General features: G+C 39.0%; 1 protein-coding gene across 7 annotated transcripts; it reads left to right on the top strand.

Annotated features, from left to right (window-relative positions):
- Positions 1 to 319: 319 nt before the first annotated feature.
- septin6 (septin 6) lies at positions 320 to 16,783 on the top strand. 7 transcript variants are annotated; one of them, XM_056382745.1, is made up of 11 exons: positions 321 to 469; positions 2,325 to 2,439; positions 4,563 to 4,758; positions 5,485 to 5,671; positions 7,181 to 7,342; positions 8,124 to 8,220; positions 9,823 to 9,991; positions 10,117 to 10,249; positions 10,369 to 10,559; positions 12,040 to 12,086; positions 15,542 to 16,783. In XM_056382745.1, exons 1-10 carry the CDS (start codon positions 440 to 442, stop codon positions 12,041 to 12,043), a joined length of 1,284 nt encoding a protein of 427 aa, XP_056238720.1. In that variant the 5' UTR covers positions 321 to 439; the 3' UTR covers positions 12,044 to 12,086; positions 15,542 to 16,783. The 7 variants fall into 7 exon arrangements, with proteins under 7 accessions (XP_056238713.1, XP_056238720.1, XP_056238718.1 ...); XM_056382743.1 differs by lacking the exon at positions 15,542 to 16,783 and adding an exon at positions 13,285 to 14,197; XM_056382741.1 differs by lacking the exon at positions 15,542 to 16,783 and adding an exon at positions 13,280 to 14,197.
- The last annotated feature ends 1,210 nt before the right edge of the window (positions 16,784 to 17,993 follow it).

Below are 17,993 nucleotides of genomic sequence, written 5' to 3'. Positions count from 1 at the left end.
CATAACGAGGCCATCAACTAAATCAAAAACAAATGTAACTATTTCTATTAAATTAATCTTAAATTTTGATTGAATGTAGAGAAATCCAACTAGTCCAAAGCACAATTTTTGGTTTAGCTACTCGCTTCTAAATAATCATTAGTTCATTGACTGCGGTTCACTGCCTTTGTCACAGGAAGAGACCATGCAGGCATCCTGTGGGGGAGCTCAGTGGCTAGTGCTCATTAAACATTATCATTTCAAAATATGGACGGGTGTGAATCTGGCGTATTTTTAATTTACATTTGTCTTTGTTTAACAACATTCAGCATTAGGAACGTTATCAAAATATAATACTTAATAATATGTAAAATAGCCTGTTGAACAGTGGTACATTCCCACTAGGCTTCCTTTGCTAAAGAGCAGCAAAGATTTCGTCCTCCAGCTAACGGCCACAGCCATGGCGTCAACTGAGATAGCAAGGCAAGCGGTGAGTAGCCCGTTTTATCAGGATGCTGTTCTCACTGTCATCACACATCTCATGAAATATCTTAGCTAATCTCAGCATATGTTGAAAATATATATTTTATCGCGTTCCTTCAGTGAGTGCAATGTGGAGAACTAGCTGGTCGCCAACCGTTTTCCTGCCTTTATTCCATCCAAAATTCAGTGTAGCGTAGCTAAATTAGACCAGTTATAATCACTGGTAGCTATTACAAACCCTATTATGCATTTCTACATATTCTAAAACAGCCAATTTTAAAGTAAGGCCCAGGGTTGCTCGGTCGTAGCTCTCTGTTAACACATTTTCAATCTAATATTTTCAATTATATAAGCTAATGCCTGCAAATTTCCTATGCTGGTATCGTTAGCTAAAATTGCCTTTCAAACGAAATTTTGTTCTGTGAGGTGAAATTTTCTAAAACTGTGTAGTACAATCTCACGTTAAAATGATAACGTATTACTGCCATCGGTAGGCCATTCATTCTGAACGCCCCCATTTCAGTACAGCTACGGTGCTCATTTCCGTTGTGTTGTTTCATGTAAGTCCCGTTAACTTTGAGTCGGGCGTTGTCTGGTGTACATAGGAAATGTTTCTAAAACAGACTCTAGCTGCTTATAGGCATTTAGACCTACAATTTGAAAAGCATGTGTAAAGTTTGCTTGGTTTTTGTTTTGGGTTAAAACAAAGAGAGGAAGCCACTATACCCATAAAGAGTGCTCGGAAATAGCAAGGTTTTTGCAATTTGATGTCCCTCTGCGGCTCTGTGAATGAAAACCCGCAGTGTGTAACTTGGCTGTGAGTGTCTTGAAAAGCAGGAATGGTTTCAGGAATGTTGCACTTGCAGCTGAAGAGTATAGGCTGTTTGTCAAGTAACATTACCCCAAATACTCCTTCAGCTGTTTAAACCCAATTTCAACTATCCAAATAATCCACAACTGTTTAACACCAACAGGGTGTCCAGTTGTTTTAAACTGACCCTCTAATGGAGCGTTTTTATCTACAATCCTTCACCACAGTGGAAAGCAACACTGTGTTATGTTAAGCCACATAATGGCAGGTTGGCTGAGGTTTAGCTGGTTGAGAGCTCTTGCTTATGCCATATAATCTAAATTCTTTGCTTTCCTGCACCTCATAATGTAGACGTAGGCTGCAGAAATGAGATTCACAGAGATGGAGGTGTTCACTGCCAGCCACACGCCCACACACACATGTAGCAACAGTGCTTTTACACTCTGGTTTTTAGTGTCACTCTAGTCCAGAGATGGACTGCACAATAATGGTAGAGTGAATGGAAGTGCAACTGGCCAAAAATGGATAGTTTTAGGGTTCAAATCAGAGTGACGCCACAGGACTACACAATGCTGTCTATGTTAAGAGCTATGGCTCTTATTTTGTCATTTTTATAATTTCACATTACTAGATTTTAAATTATATATTTACTCTCAAAGCTTTTTGTTGTTTTTACAGTTATCTTGATATCAACAGTGACACTTTTCCTTATAAGTACATTGTGGTTTTAGTCTCGACTAACTGTCTCGACGGTGGAAAGAAAGTCGCAGCTCAGGAAACAGGAAGTCAGTTGCACCTGAAGTCAGTCTAACATGGTCAAATACGGTGGAAATTGTGTCTAGCTTGTGTGTTATTCAGTTATATAATGTTACTTTTTCAAAGAACGACAATCACCAAGATGAAAATCGAAATTACAGAGTGTTAAAGGGTGTCTTGTACATGTTTTAAAGTGTGAGAGCATGGTTTCTTAACAAGGCATATCAATTCTTAAGCTGTTAAGTTATTGCTAAGTATTTACCTGATGTTACATGTTGATTTAATTTGTTTTTAGGGTGAAGGGGCTCGTGCTGTCCCTCTGGCAGGCCATGTCGGCTTTGACAGCATGCCTGACCAGCTGGTCAACAAGTCTGTCAACCACGGATTCTGCTTTAACATCCTCTGTGTTGGTGAGTGTATCATGCGAGAAAATGCTTTTCCTCTTCCTCCTCAGGCTAAAAGATGACTTAATGAAAGTCAGGCTTTATCACAAGATGCAAAGCAGTTTCCTCAATATTTGAGCTGCTTAGATTCCTCAATGTTGGTTACTGTGATGAGTATGATGTTCTCATTCAGATAGGAAATTCAGAAGTGTCTACAGGCAGTTATTTGATTTTAGTATGACATTATTCATCAGCAGTACTAGCAACAACCTTATTTATACTGTATATTTGAGTATCCTATGCAGAATATAAGCCTCTTGCAAGATTTATTGGTCAGTGATGAATGTTTGCCTGTACATTTGATTATATATTGACAAACGAGTCACTTCAGCTTCATTATGTGCTAGAATTATTCACTCACATACACTGAGCCGCCAGTTTATTAGGTGCACCCAGTTAAAACTAATGCAATGTAATACAACAGTCCTGCAATAAACCATAACTTTTTGAAGGAGGTAATGTTAGGTTTGTGTGGAAGCTGTTTTAGAGGGATATTGATTCAATGTTATGGTCATTTTGGAAGCTGTAGCTTCTGATGCTGTTTAAGCACATTACGTTATACAGATGGTGTTACCGATTACACTGGCCGTTTTACAAGAAAAGACGAGTCAGCTTAATATCTGTAAATTAGAAATGTGTAACCGGTTGATATCCAGTGTTCTACTTCATCTGCCTTTTGTTTGGTAATGTTTTATTTCTTTTTCATTTGTTTTAGAATATACAGACTGGCAGAAAGCAAATTGTTGTAGCACTTTCTGCACTCTTGATTTATAGTTTATAGATCAACTTTGCTGATTTTGTTTTTACTTTTTACTACTGGTTAGAGAGCAGTAGACAGTGTTCACCATTTCTGTTTCTTTAAGACCTTGTATGCTATTTATTTCTGTGACATGTTATTTAGAGCACTAGTAACATTAACACAATCTGTGTTTATATTTTTAAAGATTTTGATGGTAGGAAATGCCTGTCGGCCATTTTTAGTGGCATGGTTTTGATCCCCCTCCAAGCTTAAAACATCTCTGTTATTTTGTGGATAAACTGAGGCCATTTTTATTTGTGTTGCAGTAAAAAGTGGAAAAGGCTAACACTTGTGTTTTTTCATAATTTAAAAAAACTTAGCTGCATAGCTACCTTATTATGTTGCCCACAATCTGATTTTCTTAACAACCTAGACAAGCATTAGTACAATCCATTAAAGAATATGGAAGAAAAGATGATGCAGGAGACTAACAGCTTTTGTTGTCTTTTTTAAGTAGTACACACATTGCTTGAGGCAAAGAAATGTGGTCTTTTGGATTTATAATTTGGTTGTAGTCTAAAATTATGTAGTGAATAAAAAATGTTAATATTTATTGTTCCACTGGGCTCAAAAAATCTACATTTACACACTTTTTTTGTTATTTGTGATTTCATAAAAATTGTTTGGAAATGTTAGACATTAGTTTATATTGTAATTTCCAACATGGGCCTGGAGCTACTCCATATAAGATACCAAATTGCCTTCAGCATGAGAGACATCGCCACAGTGACTTAAACTGAGCTTAGAAACAGCAAATAAGACTTGCTGCAACACATACTTTTTAATTCTGAAGGAAAGATTGGAAACACTGCAAGATATCCTACAAAAAATGGCTTAACATGCTGAGAGTGTAGGTCAGGCCATGATGAATAAAAATAGCTTTTCTTACAGAGGCAGCGCTGAATCTGAGTCGTCTGACAGCGAATTGATGTCAGAATACATTAACTTCTGTTATTTTTGTGCATCCTAACATTTGAAAATGATATATTTTGTAGTTTGTATCTTTAGAACGTCATATTGAATCTACGCTCGCTCTATTAAACACAACTGTAGTCTTTCTGTTTTATTTGTTTTATTAAATAGATGTTCAATAAAAGCATCTTACTATCCGTAAGCTGACAAACTTGTTTAGAAGTATGCAGGCTCAAATGTTTTACATTTCCCGCTAAGTGTGAAGGAAACCACCTCACTGATTTTAATCATGTAGTAAAAAGAGTAACCAATGACTGGGCACAAGATCAAGATTTGTAGTGTGTCCCAGTAACAGACACACTTTTTCTGTGTAACCTAGGTGAGACGGGTCTGGGGAAGTCCACTCTGATGGACACGTTGTTCAACACCAAGTTTGAGGGGGAGCCCACCCAGCACAACCAACCGGGAGTCACACTCAAGTCCAACACCTATGAACTGCAGGAGAGTAACGTGCGCCTCAAACTGACTGTTGTTAACACCGTGGGCTTCGGAGACCAGATCAATAAAGAAGACAGGTAAAGAAGTCTGGACAACTGTCACATCTCTGAGAGAGGGAAAGGTCTGATCTCTGCTCTCTGGGTTATTTTATATTTTGTCCTTGTGAGCTTTATTGCAACTTGTAGTCAGAAATCCAAAGTTGACTGTGCACACAGCGTTCCTGACATACAGAGAATCTTGTGAGTGCTTTAATCCTTCCCAGAGCTCACGTTTCATTCAATCTTGATCCTGCAAACATACCCTTAGGATGTGGAATCAGGTCTCCATCTGAAGTAATTTCATAGTATCAAGTCAAGTTTAAAAGCATAAATCGGATGTAGATGGCTTTCTTTCCTGGTTTGAATGGTATATCACAGCACTGGTTCTGCTAGATTTTGTTACCAAGCTTGCCCTCCAAGATGTAATTGCCAACTCTGCTCCTGAGGCAAATTTAGGGAGAGAATAATATCATGTGTAAGTTCTTTATAATGGGAAGGCTGCGCTTGTTTCCAGGTTTCACACTCCACTATACGAGTAGGTATCAGATTCCTACATAAAGAGGAACCATTAAAGGGCACATTGTGCCTTCATGTAATCAGTGTAGCTGCACTTCTGATATGCTGTAACTGTAATGCTTTGCACAGATTCAGATGACTCTAAAAACACTATAGTTTAGTAGCAGAACAGGACATGTTCTAATACACAGAATATGAGTGAAGAAATGCTTAAAATTATCCATGTTTCTGTGTTCCCTTTACTGACAGCTACAAGTCCATTGTGGAGTTTATTGATGCCCAATTTGAAGCATATCTACAGGAGGAACTGAAAATCAAGCGCACGCTACACAGCTACCACGACACCCGCATCCACGCATGCCTATACTTCATCGCTCCCACCGGACACTCGCTCAAATCCCTGGACTTGGTGACAATGAAAAAACTTGATAGCAAGGTGAGATTCACTTCACTTTATCAAGCTATTATCATCAGCCAGAAGCCATGTTTATATCTTTAAGTTAGCAGCAGAATTTGTTGTTGTTTGATGTGGAAGCTTGGGGATATGAATTCTTGGTGTTATCAATCAGTTCCAGATCAATCCCAGCTCGTGTTGGGGTTTGAAAATGATGTAAAAGCATTATACAGTTAATTTGCAGTTGCATAAGATTTACAAGTTTATTAGCCATGGTGCCTGAATTGTTAATTTTAGCATTAAGTGAGAAGGACATTTGCTCTGCAGCAGAATGACGTTAAAATAAAATAATAAAATAACAGTTACAAAGCCTGTCAACATGGATTAGCTTGCTGTAGCACGTCAGAGATATAGTAGGTAAATCCCTTGGCACTGCATTGCTGTTTGCAGCATTTGATCTATCCACTCTAGTCATGGGTCATAAACCTTTTTCAGGGCTTCTGCCTGCATGTAAATTGGCTCTGGTCTTGTTACTGCATCGGTGTAGGTCAGCTGTGAAATGTAGTCAGTTCAGTGACTGCTGCCTCGTTTTTGTGAGGTCCTTTCCACAGTAGCTTATTTGCATGGACCTCCTGGCTTTTGTACAAAGAGCCAGCTCAGTGTTTGCCAGAGCAGCTGTGCCCTCCAGCAAGCGCTCACAACAGCGTGATCCAGAGCAGAGCCTCCTCTGTTTACACATTCACCTAGGGGGGGCGTTCAAACAATACTCTGCTGAAGTGTCTTTGAGCAAGATCCTCGCCAGACTCGGAGATCCAGTAAAATATTTTTGTTCACATGACCCTCAGCATCCCTTGCTATCAATTAAAGGGGCCCACATTTGGAGAGCAAATAATGTGGGATTGTGTAGGTGACATGGCACTGCCAAAATAGTTGTGTGGGAGTGGGAGTCTCATTTTTCATCAGCCAGTTGTAAGTGCATATATGAGAATGACCCTGCCTGTTATTTTCCCTCCTCCCTATCTCTGTGTGTTTCTTTTTCTGTTTAGATTACATGGATAGCATAAATGTTGTTGAAATCATTTGAGCCTGAGTCGTAACACCATGTTTGGAGAGCTTTTATGTGCTATAGAGCAGGAGATGGGAGTCTGGTGCTCCCTTTGCTGCTTGTACTATTTTTATCCATGTGCTTAAGAATGTGTAATTGTCTGCATTACACAAAAGCCTGATTTACAGAGATCCTGGTGAAAAGGGCACTGGTTATTCAAATTAGTGCTACAGTCATGGGCAAGCAGTGATTGGAAGTGGTAAAAGAAATAATTAGAGGTATATTTTATTCTGTTACTTAACCTGAAAGACCAGAATTATTTCATTTGTAATGTGTTTCACCTTTTGGACCTTTTTAAAAATACACCAACTCTTTTCCAAATTTGGACTACAGAAATGGAGGTGAGAAAAAGTTACCACTGACAGACAGTTAGAAGCCACTCTATATTTAGCTGCATATCTGAAAGCGCTGTCTACACCTTATCATCATCATTTTTCAATTTGCAGGTCAATATAATCCCAATCATTGCCAAGTCAGATGCCATCTCCAAGAGCGAGCTGGCCAAGTTCAAAATCAAAATCACCAGTGAGCTGGTCAGCAATGGAGTGCAGATCTACCAGTTCCCCACTGATGACGAGTCTGTGGCAGAGATCAACTCCACCATGAACGTAAGGCTCACAACTGGTTCTCTATCTGCATTACATGCATTTACACAGAATATGGTGTAATGGTGGTGGCATGAAGTCATGTCATGTTGGTAAGACTGAATCCTCTTTTTAATCTTTAGGAAATACATCTGCACACATTATTCGTAGTTTCTAAGTTCAACATAAATTCTGTTATGTGGTACCGGCATAAACAACATGTGATGCAGAATCAGGACAGTCATCGTCTGTGTCTGCGCAGGCTGTCAGGAAGCTGCCCCACACGGGGAGGAGCGTGTTCAGAGCAGCACAATCAGCCCGCTCACTCTGCAGGAAGCCTGCAGTGTGGGAAAGGGCCTGTATCCACTGACGGATGAACCAAGGCTTACTTAGCTGTTCATGATGTCTCATCTGTGGAAATGCCTTAACTCTCCCTAACTGACTGTTGCCCCTCGGCTCTTGTTGTACAGTCTGACCTTGTCATACGTTTTCCTTTCAGAGCTGTATCTTGGTGTCTGTGAAAAAACAGCTCATGTAAATACAATAACACATTCTTCTCAGTGACGTTACAACTTCTTGGGAATTAATCATCAGCTGTGTGTAGGCTTTGTCCTGATGTGTAAATGAGATAGTTGTAGTAATACTTAGTATTTTTTGAGTTAATGAAATGTTAGTAGAGCTGCAGCGAGTACATGTGCAGTTTTGTTAGGGATAGATGGTGGCTCGTAGAGAGAATTTTAGGTGAACCCACTCAGGTGTTTCAGGTTTGACAGTATACGATATTGATTTTCCGTCTGCCTCACAGAGCCATTTGCCGTTCGCTGTGGTGGGGAGCACAGAGGAAGTGAAGATTGGGAACAAGATGGTGAAGGCCCGGCAGTACCCCTGGGGGACCGTGCAGGGTAAGCCCGGGTCACATCCTGTGCAGGAAATGAGTGTGCTCCCTCTCGTCAGAGCTGCTACCGCTACTCCCTCCCCTTATATTTCTCCTCAGCTACATCAGCTGCTGCAAACTAGTTGATAACCAGTTATATAATCTCATTTAACTGGAGCACCCTCTCTGACATTACACTGTGTGTTAGTGCACCAGCAGATCCTTGCTTAAAGCTCTTGCAGATTTAGTGATTTTATGTCACTGATGATGTTTCAATTGATTTCTTATTGACCTACCTGATCAATCCATAATGGACTGTATGTAATGTATTGCCAGTAGACAGCAGTGTCAATACTTCTGTTGGCTCATAGAGGATCTGAAATGTGTGGGAATATAACTCAGGTTAAACTGATTTTGAGCTATTTGATTTGATTTTCAGCCTCATACTGCGCAGCTTTTAAATGTATGGTGTTATTGTCGTGTGTGTGTGTGTGTGTGTGTGTGTGTGTGTGTGTGTGTGTGTGTGTGTACGTATGTAGGTGTTTGGGTGGTTTGCCAGGACAGGGCTTATCCAGCACACAGAGCTTAAATGCAATGCAGTCCACAATGATGTTGACAGTATTGGGTTTGGTTGTGTATAGGGCTGCAACTTTATTTTCATATGCGATTGATCTGCCGATTACTTTCTTGATTAGTCTATAAAAGGTCACAAAATAATATAAAAATGCTGATCAAAATATCCCAGAGTTCAAGGTGACATCATTTAAAAGTCCAGAACCCAAAGATATTTAGTTCTTAATGATATAAAACAGAAAAAGACTGGAACCACAGTATGGTTTGCTTTTTTGCTTGATGACTTTAATGATTAATCAACTCTCAAGATAGTTAATTTTATGCTGACTGACTACTTGATTAACAGTTTCAGCTCTAATTTTGTAATCCAGGAAATTGGATTTAAAATGTATTGTTGTCTCTGAGGTTGAAGTGGTGACTGTCATTTGTTTTCGCTTAAATATGGTATTTGCATCCACTTCAAATGATCAGTGTAGAAACTGTAGCACCAGCACAGGGGAAACTGTGATTTCTAAGCTGTTTACTCAGTGTGTATATGAACACCTTCAAACAACCCTAAAGCTAAGTTAGCACTTTCACCTCACAGTCATTGTTTCATTTGAAATTCATTGTGCTGCATTACAGCCAAAACAATGAAAACCATATCACTGTCCTAATGCTTACGGACTGCACTGTATAATATTTCTAGGCGTAGGCTTTATTTGACATTGGGTCTGTTTACCACAGACTGACTGCGTGCATACATGTGTACTCACATGATGTCACACAGTCTGTGGGAGTGTGGTGCTCAACTCGGTCAAGTAATAAAATCAATAGAGAAGCCACAGGAAATGAGCACTACTCTGTTTTGTGTTGGTGCTGCTGGTATGAATGGGCCTATGAATTCTTCTACATTAAATTAGATTATTAGCTGTTACACAATATGAACCTTAATAGATCCAAGTGTTTCTGATTCTGCTGCTGTGCTCTGCAGTATATTTAACCCATAATGAGCAAGATACCATCTAATGTGTTATGTAAAATGTGTCATGTGTCACTATGATGTGTCTTATCACAGTGGAAAATGAGAATCACTGTGACTTCGTCAAACTGCGAGAAATGCTGATCAGGGTGAACATGGAGGACCTGCGAGAGCAGACTCACACACGCCATTATGAGCTCTACCGGCGCTGCAAGCTGGAGGAGATGGGCTTTAAGGACACAGACCCTGACAGCAAGCCCTTCAGGTTGACTTGGATTTTCTTTTATCTTCTTGCTTTCTACCCAGTTTGAGTTTTTGTCTGCTTAGTTCATGTTGCAAAGTTCAGTGTAGTGTTTTTCTTATTCATTTTTATTTCTTTTCCTCTGCTAGTCTGCAGGAGACGTATGAAGCTAAGAGGAACGAGTTCATGGGTGAGCTGCAGAAGAAAGAAGAAGAGATGAGGCAAATGTTTGTCCAAAGAGTCAAAGAGAAGGAGGCGGAGCTTAAAGAAGCAGAAAAAGAGGTATCATTATTTCACTTGAACCTTACCCTATCGTGAAACCATGCACTAATCTTTGTTTGAGGTCTCTGTTCCCGTCTTCATTAATACAAAATTACATTTCCTCTGTCCCTGTCATGTAGCTGCATGAGAAGTTTGACCGTCTGAAGAAGCTCCACCAGGACGAGAAAAAGAAACTGGAGGAGAAGAAGAAGTCCCTGGACGACGAGCTCAACACGTTCAAACAGAAAAAGACTGCGGCAGAGCTCTTGCAGAACCAAGCTCAACAGGCAGGGGGCTCCACCACACTCAAGAGGGACAAAGAGAGGAAAAAGTAAGTATTGCTCTCTTTCCCCCTGTGTTTCTATCCTTACACCATAGATGCAGGAGACCACTTTTGCTTGTATGAGAATCGGAAAAGTCAGCATGCTATGAACCTGGGTGGAACAAGGCCTTACATTACTACACAGACACATATAAATTGTTTCCAAGCCGTTGGGGTTCATATTTTATACATCATACTTTATTCCTTGCCAGCAAAATGTGTAGCTGTGTCCTGACAAATATGTAAACTCCTGGAGCTTTCAGTCCACAATGTGCACATCTGCTGCTGAGGGAGGTTTATTTTGGTCTGTGCCATTAATATCATCAGTACCTCTTGTTTCTCTGTCACCACTCATTTATAAACCACCTGAGACTTGTATAATTTCTAAATACAGCAGATAGAGCCCCTGGCTAAGTCTAGAAATTCTCTCAGACTCTCACTCTGCCCTTTATATCCGAAAGGCAGATGAATGCTCTAGTTTAGGCTATAATAACAGAGAATACAGTTTGGCAAGCTGACCAGAACTTAAAATCCATTACCAATTTGGAAAATTAAGAGGGGCAGAGAGGGGGAGTCTGGAGATAATTACATGCAGTCCTCATCTAAATAGTTAAAAAGCCAGCTGTTGGAGAGTTTGGTGAATGAATTCCAACCAGAAATCATCACTCTGCAATTAAATGTTGCTGATGGCTCAAGCAAAGCAGGTCGTGAAATTAGATACTAAAAAAAGATTTGTGTAAACAACTTTATTGCAATTTGTTACTAATTACTCCATAGTTGCATTAGAAAAGTAGCTGATAAATGAAGTCAATTTTTTTCCAGATCACAGTTCGTAACTGTTTCGGTTGCGTCATTGAAATTTCATCAGTTAGTGTCTCAATGGCCAATACCCTGGTGTTCATGTGTCTGTTAATCTCTCCATTTCTTGGTATTTCTGACGTTGATTCTCCTGTTCCCTCTAACAGTTGATGTTAATATGTTTTAATGAAATCATGACTGTACAGGAGGCAGTGTTTGCAGCCAGGTGTGTTCAAGTATGGTTGCAATGTGCTGCTGACATTGTTGGTCCCTTCATGTTGGTAATGAACTCCTGGTTCTGTGTTGAAGCTGATGTGACTCCGTGCCTGTTAGAAAAGGAAGAAGACACTTGCACTGAGAAGGTTCTTGTTGCTTTATTTTTCTTCCCTGTTAATGTATTCTCTTCACAGCCAACTTCTTCTCTGTATGAGCTCTGCCTGGAAAATTTCTCTTCTAAAAGTGGCAACTGTGCAACTTTAACTTTGTCTGTGGGTCACTGATTAAAACAGACCACAGAGGTCTTGCACTTGAAATGTTAACTGAATAATAATGATGTTCATGTGTCAGGTTACAGTTAGTGTTTTTTTTCAGTCCCCAGCAGACACAGTTATTGATTACTGCCTGTTGTGTAGATGTGAATCTGTCTTGTGAGTGCATGTGTCACCTATGTTGCATCCATAATGTTTTCCAGTTAACTCCTCCTACACTTGATGCATGCTGCATGAGGCACCTTTCCTGGTAAGACTCCCTTCTTGAGTTACACCACCACGAAAACAGCTATGAAAAATATAAATGAGGTATCACTGATTGGTTAGACAGAAATCTATAAATGAATAAAGAAATATTTTTAAATGCTAGCTAGAATAAGATGATTATAATTAATTTACATGCTGAAATAAAGCTCCAAAGGCAGCATTTCAACCCTCAATATCTAATCCAGTATATGGATGCTCTCAAAATTAGAGTTGCAGCAATTAGTCCATCAAAAGAAAATTAATCTGCAATGATTTTGATATTTGATTAATTATTTTTTTAAACAACAATGTGAAAACGAAATCTAAATTCACATGCAGTTGATTTTCCCATTAGAGATGTTTAAATGTAATACGGTCTGAGAAATGCGTGCGGTGTTGCAATACTACATTGTATCATTGGTAACATCCGCATCCATCATATCCTCTTGCTGGCAGTGTTTACTATCCCTGTGCCAGCTTCTAAATCAACCACTTTATTATATCCCCACACAAGCATTTGATGTACTTCCCCATCTGCCTCCCTAAATCCACAACAGTCTCCTTTTTGTGGCCCTCCCGGGTCCTTCCCCACCCGTTCCTGCTCTCACACAAAGAGCCATTCAAGGCTGAACTGGGACTAACAGGTCACACCAGAGGAGCAAACAGCCTCAGGGCCCATCTCTGTTTATAGACATGACATGTTTTGTTGATCTCACAGCCATATGACGACCCCCCCCTCAGCCACCTCTCCCTCTTGAGTGGATACAAAAGCAAAATCCACAGAGAGAGATGCTGTTGAGGCCCGACCAGTGGGGAGGGTAGAAGTGAAGGAAGACATCTGTCTCGCAATCTGTAAACTCCTCAAGCAGCGCAAGACTGTTACAACAGATGAAAACAAGCTGCTGTTTGATGATACTGAGCAATGAGGAAGACAATCGGACTCATTGTTTAAAGCTCGGGGACTCAGGAGCAAGAAAAAAAATCATTTATTAGTCTGATTCAAAGAAGGAGATGATTGTGCTTGCACCCTCACCTCTGTAAACTCGAACCTTTTGAGCTGCCTTGAAAGCATGATGTCCTCTAAATACCATCTGTTGTCACTAATGTTGATGTGATGTCACCCATGTGAAATAGTGTGTGTCGTGATGATGTTTTAACTCAAAGAAAGCAATAACAGCCCTTCTCTCTCATTTCCAGCGTAGGATCCCTGTAGAAAAAGTGCTCCCTTGTGGCCATCCTGCTGTGAATGAGTTTCCACCCCATCATCCTTTTACTGTACCCCTTCCCCACCCTCACCCAACCCCCATAATTCAACCCTCCATGTGCCCCTCTCCCTTGCTCTGTGGAAGACGCTGGGCATTGCTATTAGTTTTACATCACTTGTTTTTGCTGAATGATGCTTGTGTATTATTTGGTTTGTACAAGCGATTATTCAGCTTGTCTTTTTATACAAATTGACAAAAAAAAAATGCATTCCGTATTTGTTTTATATTCAGTGATTCATTGCATGATGGAGTGAGCTTTTTTAATATTAACATACATGACTACTGTTGTGATGAGCAAAAATGTATTGAGTCTAAAGAGGAACATGCATCAGACACTGGGACCTGAGAGGTGTAGCCAACATGTGGTCAAAGACCTGCCGTAGAGTACAGTGAAGAAAGAATTAAGACAATTGAGACTGATGCAAGGATGGATTAAGCTGATGTTAACTCAGTGCAACAGCAGTCTCTGCAATAACTGTATACCTTGAGACTGCAAACAATTATCGACATTTGTTAGTAGTTAGTAATGAGTTTATAATTGAGCTAGATTAAAGTTATAATCCTTAAGATTTTATTCTTGGTTGAACTGGTGAAAAGTTTTATGAATTATAACATTAAAGCTTCCACTAGTTATTACCACGGCCAGGTTTTGGACTTAAAGTAAAGACTGAATTGGAGATCTAGTTTTCTATTTGGTGTTTATGTCCCTTTGCTGATGTTGTTTTACTTTAGTCTGACGCATGAGTAGATGTGAGCCTAATCTCTTTGCCACTTCTCCCATACCTCATTCATTGTCATGTGTTATGTGCATATTTGTATTAGCTTTCACATTTGCACTTTTTTTTTTTTTTACACACAAATGTGATGTTTTTTTTAAGTATATATTAATGTTGTCAGTGCAATTGTAACTTTCCTTTTATTTTACTTATTATGAAGGCACATTTAAAATCATTCATCATGATGTCCATTGTCCTGCAGGGACCAGAGTTGTTGTATCAGTGTTACGCATAAAAAAAAAAAAAAAAAGAAAAAAATATTTCAAAAGAAAATAAAGGCCAATTTTACACCAAATGTTACAACTGTGGCCATAATCATTGTGTATGACACATATTGTTGTAAATTAGGAGGTTAAAAGAAAGTTTAGTGAACCTCATGGGTAAAGTGGTTGTACAGTGAATGAATGTTGATACCAATAAGCTTTACTTTGATGATGTCCCCCTTTTTTTCACAGCTTTGGTTAACGTCTCAAAGTCAAAATTTTTTGTTGCTCTCGATCCTATGAATTCAAAATCTTCAGGTATGTTTATTTCCTTTTGCTCGGAATCACGGAGCATCTGTCACCTCAGTTATTCCTTGCCTTTTAACCACTTCGAGGTTCAAGGTCGCTTTTATTGTGTTGTGAAAGAGAAGGTTATCTTGGATTGAAGCCATCTGCATCAAAAACACGGCTTCCACATGACATCAGGGTCAAAATGCATCTAGAGTAGAGCCGTTCCCTCCTAATGCTCAGCTCACTGGTCTGTGTGGTTTCACTTTCCTTTGCAGTAATCCCTGGCTCTGCACTGAGTAGGTCCTCAACCCTCAAGCTTTGCTAAGGGACCGGCCATTGTGGGTACTGAGTACCTCAAATGTGACCAGAGACTTTGTGGACACCATCCACCAGGGTTTCTTAATCATTACCTGCTCAGTAATATGGGTTAATGTGTATTCATTGTTTCACTGCTGCTCTAACCTCACCTTGAGCAATCTAATTCTTGCTTTATTGCCTCTGCTTATGCTTATGTGTGTATTGTTTTGTGCTGTGACTAACATCCTTTTCCAGTTGTGATGGAGATTTACATGCACACTTGTTCTTGTGTTGTAATAATTGAATGGCACATTTACTTTTAGATGAACCACGGATAAGTAGACAGTCATAGAATCAAAGCATATCCTACCAGATTTATTCACTCTTATAAAAATTCACACAGCATCGTCAGTGGGCACAATATCTTCTCATTATTAATGCTTGATGTATTGTTTGATTGACTGTAGAACCATAGGGATTTTACTACTTGTTTTTGTATTTATGATCATTTTCTCTCTGATATCAGATGCACTTCTAAATCTTTGACTCTGGCCCTTAAGTTTTTATGAGCGTTTCTGCTTTGCCAACTCCTCTAACTGCTGGCTTTCTTTCTCTTTGTCTCTTCAGCTTCTTTTAATCTGTCTTGACCACCTGAAGAGGGGATTGCAACTTCAGCAAGAACTAAGCACCCTTTACCTCTTCCTGTTTTTCTCGCTGTATGAACCTTTTATATCCCCCCCGCCCCCATCACATCTCCTTTTTGTTGAATATGGCCTTATGTGGACTCGCATGGTATTTCTGACCACCTAATGAAGCTCTAAACCAGTTTGGCAGGTTGGGAACCGGGCACAGTTTAGATCTGCTATTATGTCTTAATGTATATAAAGCGACTCTTGTAGTTCATAGAAGTCATCAGTGGGGGTTTACACATTTCCAGGACTCATAGGTTGACATCATTATTTGATCTCTACTTGAAATAAAATTGCAATGATCTGCACTATGCACTCATCTTTTCAATAGGATTCTTAATACAAAGCTTAATACTAAAACATCAAGGCTTGTTGATTAAACAAAAACTCATGGACAGAAGCACTTAATGCACTGTGTGTAATGCGTTTTAAGTATAATGAGTAGACCTGTTGCTTTCTTGAATCTAGCTCAGTTAGATATTAAAATCTCCTGCTTTCAGGTTTTCTGAATATCGAAATTAAACAGCAGAATTAAATTAGAGTCATAATCATGCAAAAGCCAAAGCAATATTTATACACAGCATTTAATTTTATGGTGCCCATGTTTACATGTCACTGTTGAATACCATGGAGGTCACATGTCATGGCCTTTTATTACACACTGTGCTTTAATATTCACAGACCTATTCTATATTTTGCATGCATCTTTTTATTTCATTGCTGCTGTGACCTTTGACCTGCTTGTTTTTATCCCCTATTAACTCAGTTTTGCAGTCTATTTGACCTTCAATTCTGTTTTCTTCAAAATGGTGCATATTATTAATGTATATTTGCTCTGTCCTATGATCTCAGCTCCCATTTTGCCAAATATTAGAATAAGGTGGAGTTGAACTGAATCCCAGATAGGAGTATTAAAAAAAATACTCATGCATTTATATAATTTATAAGGATATATTTTGTGTATTGAAGTGGAGACTTGTTGTTTATTACCTTTGATCTTTGGACGTGACTGAGTGTGAAGTAACATTTTGGTGTCAGAAAATGCCATACATTTTTCTAGTATCAGTCATCACCTCTTGTAGTCAAAAACTCGCCCACACTACAAATTATTCAGTATCTTACTTTAGTTTGATTCCATTGATGTACATTTTCAATAAAAAATGTGATCCAAACATGTTAAGCCTTTGTCTTTCGTTCACGGTGTAGAAAGCCGGTGGTTTACCCTTCTCATAATCTTCATTACCTTCTTTTTGACAGTTTTAATGTTCAGTCAGTTCAGCAGTTCCTGTATTGTGAAGTATTTATTTAATCTATGAAAGTAAATCAGGAACAGACAGGAAATCTCGAGATGCATTATTTCCGGCCAAAATGGCACCTCAGACTAGTTAACACATAAAAATCATTAAAGCACACATAATTCATTTAGAGCATTCACATATAGCACAATAAATACGACCTTAGGGGCATAAAAGAGAGAAAGCTGACTATAATAAACAGGAAACATTTTTGAATGATGTGTTTGAATCCCTGATATTAATTAGAATTTACATTTTAAGTTTATTTTTAATTATGTGATTTCACCAAACTATTTGAGAATTATAACATGGTTGTATGACTTTTTTTTTTAGGGGGTGTTAATTTTCTCTTGACCTACATCATGCTGTATAGTATCACTTTGATTGATTACATTGACATTGATTAAGCCACCAAACAGTATAAGTATTTGACCACCTACATTAAAATGTGGCTTACACTTAAATGTATGACAGCACAAAGTCACAAAGAACAATCTTCAGAGACAAGAAAAACGAGGAGTCCTGCAACAGATGGTCTGGCCCACACACGGCCCTGATCTCAACAACATGGAGTCAGTCTGTGATCAAGTATCAGAAGACACAGAGAGAGAAGAACAAGTTCTCCAAGATGCCTGGAACAACCTACCTGCAAAACTGCAAATGTACAGGAGAATTGGTGCTTTAAAAATCAGAAAATCAGTTTATTGCAGTTTGAAGTTGATTGATTAATAAAAATGATTTGAATGCATCCTCATTCTACACTTAACGACTAAAACTATTTTTACACAGAACTTAGGTAAAGCATCTGAACACTTCTTGGAAATGGAGCAAAAAATAATTAATGCAGAATCAGTATACGCAGATATACATACTAGCTGCAGTAAATAGTACTTAATATCATAACTTTGTACTGCTCTTATTGTGATGGTTGCTTTCAGATTGATTGACACTGGTGATACGTACTGTAGCTCGACTCTCGTAGGGCAATATTTTGCATATTGCTGCAGTAAGACGTGTGCTGTATGAGCAGTTTCGTTTGTAAACCACATGGGAACATTACACGCGTGAAGTGCACTGACAGCAGCCCGCTCAGCC

This window comes from Seriola aureovittata, chromosome 8 (assembly GCF_021018895.1).
Source record: "Seriola aureovittata isolate HTS-2021-v1 ecotype China chromosome 8, ASM2101889v1, whole genome shotgun sequence".
NCBI lineage: Eukaryota > Metazoa > Chordata > Actinopteri > Carangiformes > Carangidae > Seriola > Seriola aureovittata.
The sequence above is the reverse complement of the archived record's forward strand: the minus strand, read 5'-3'. Positions and strand labels throughout refer to the sequence as shown.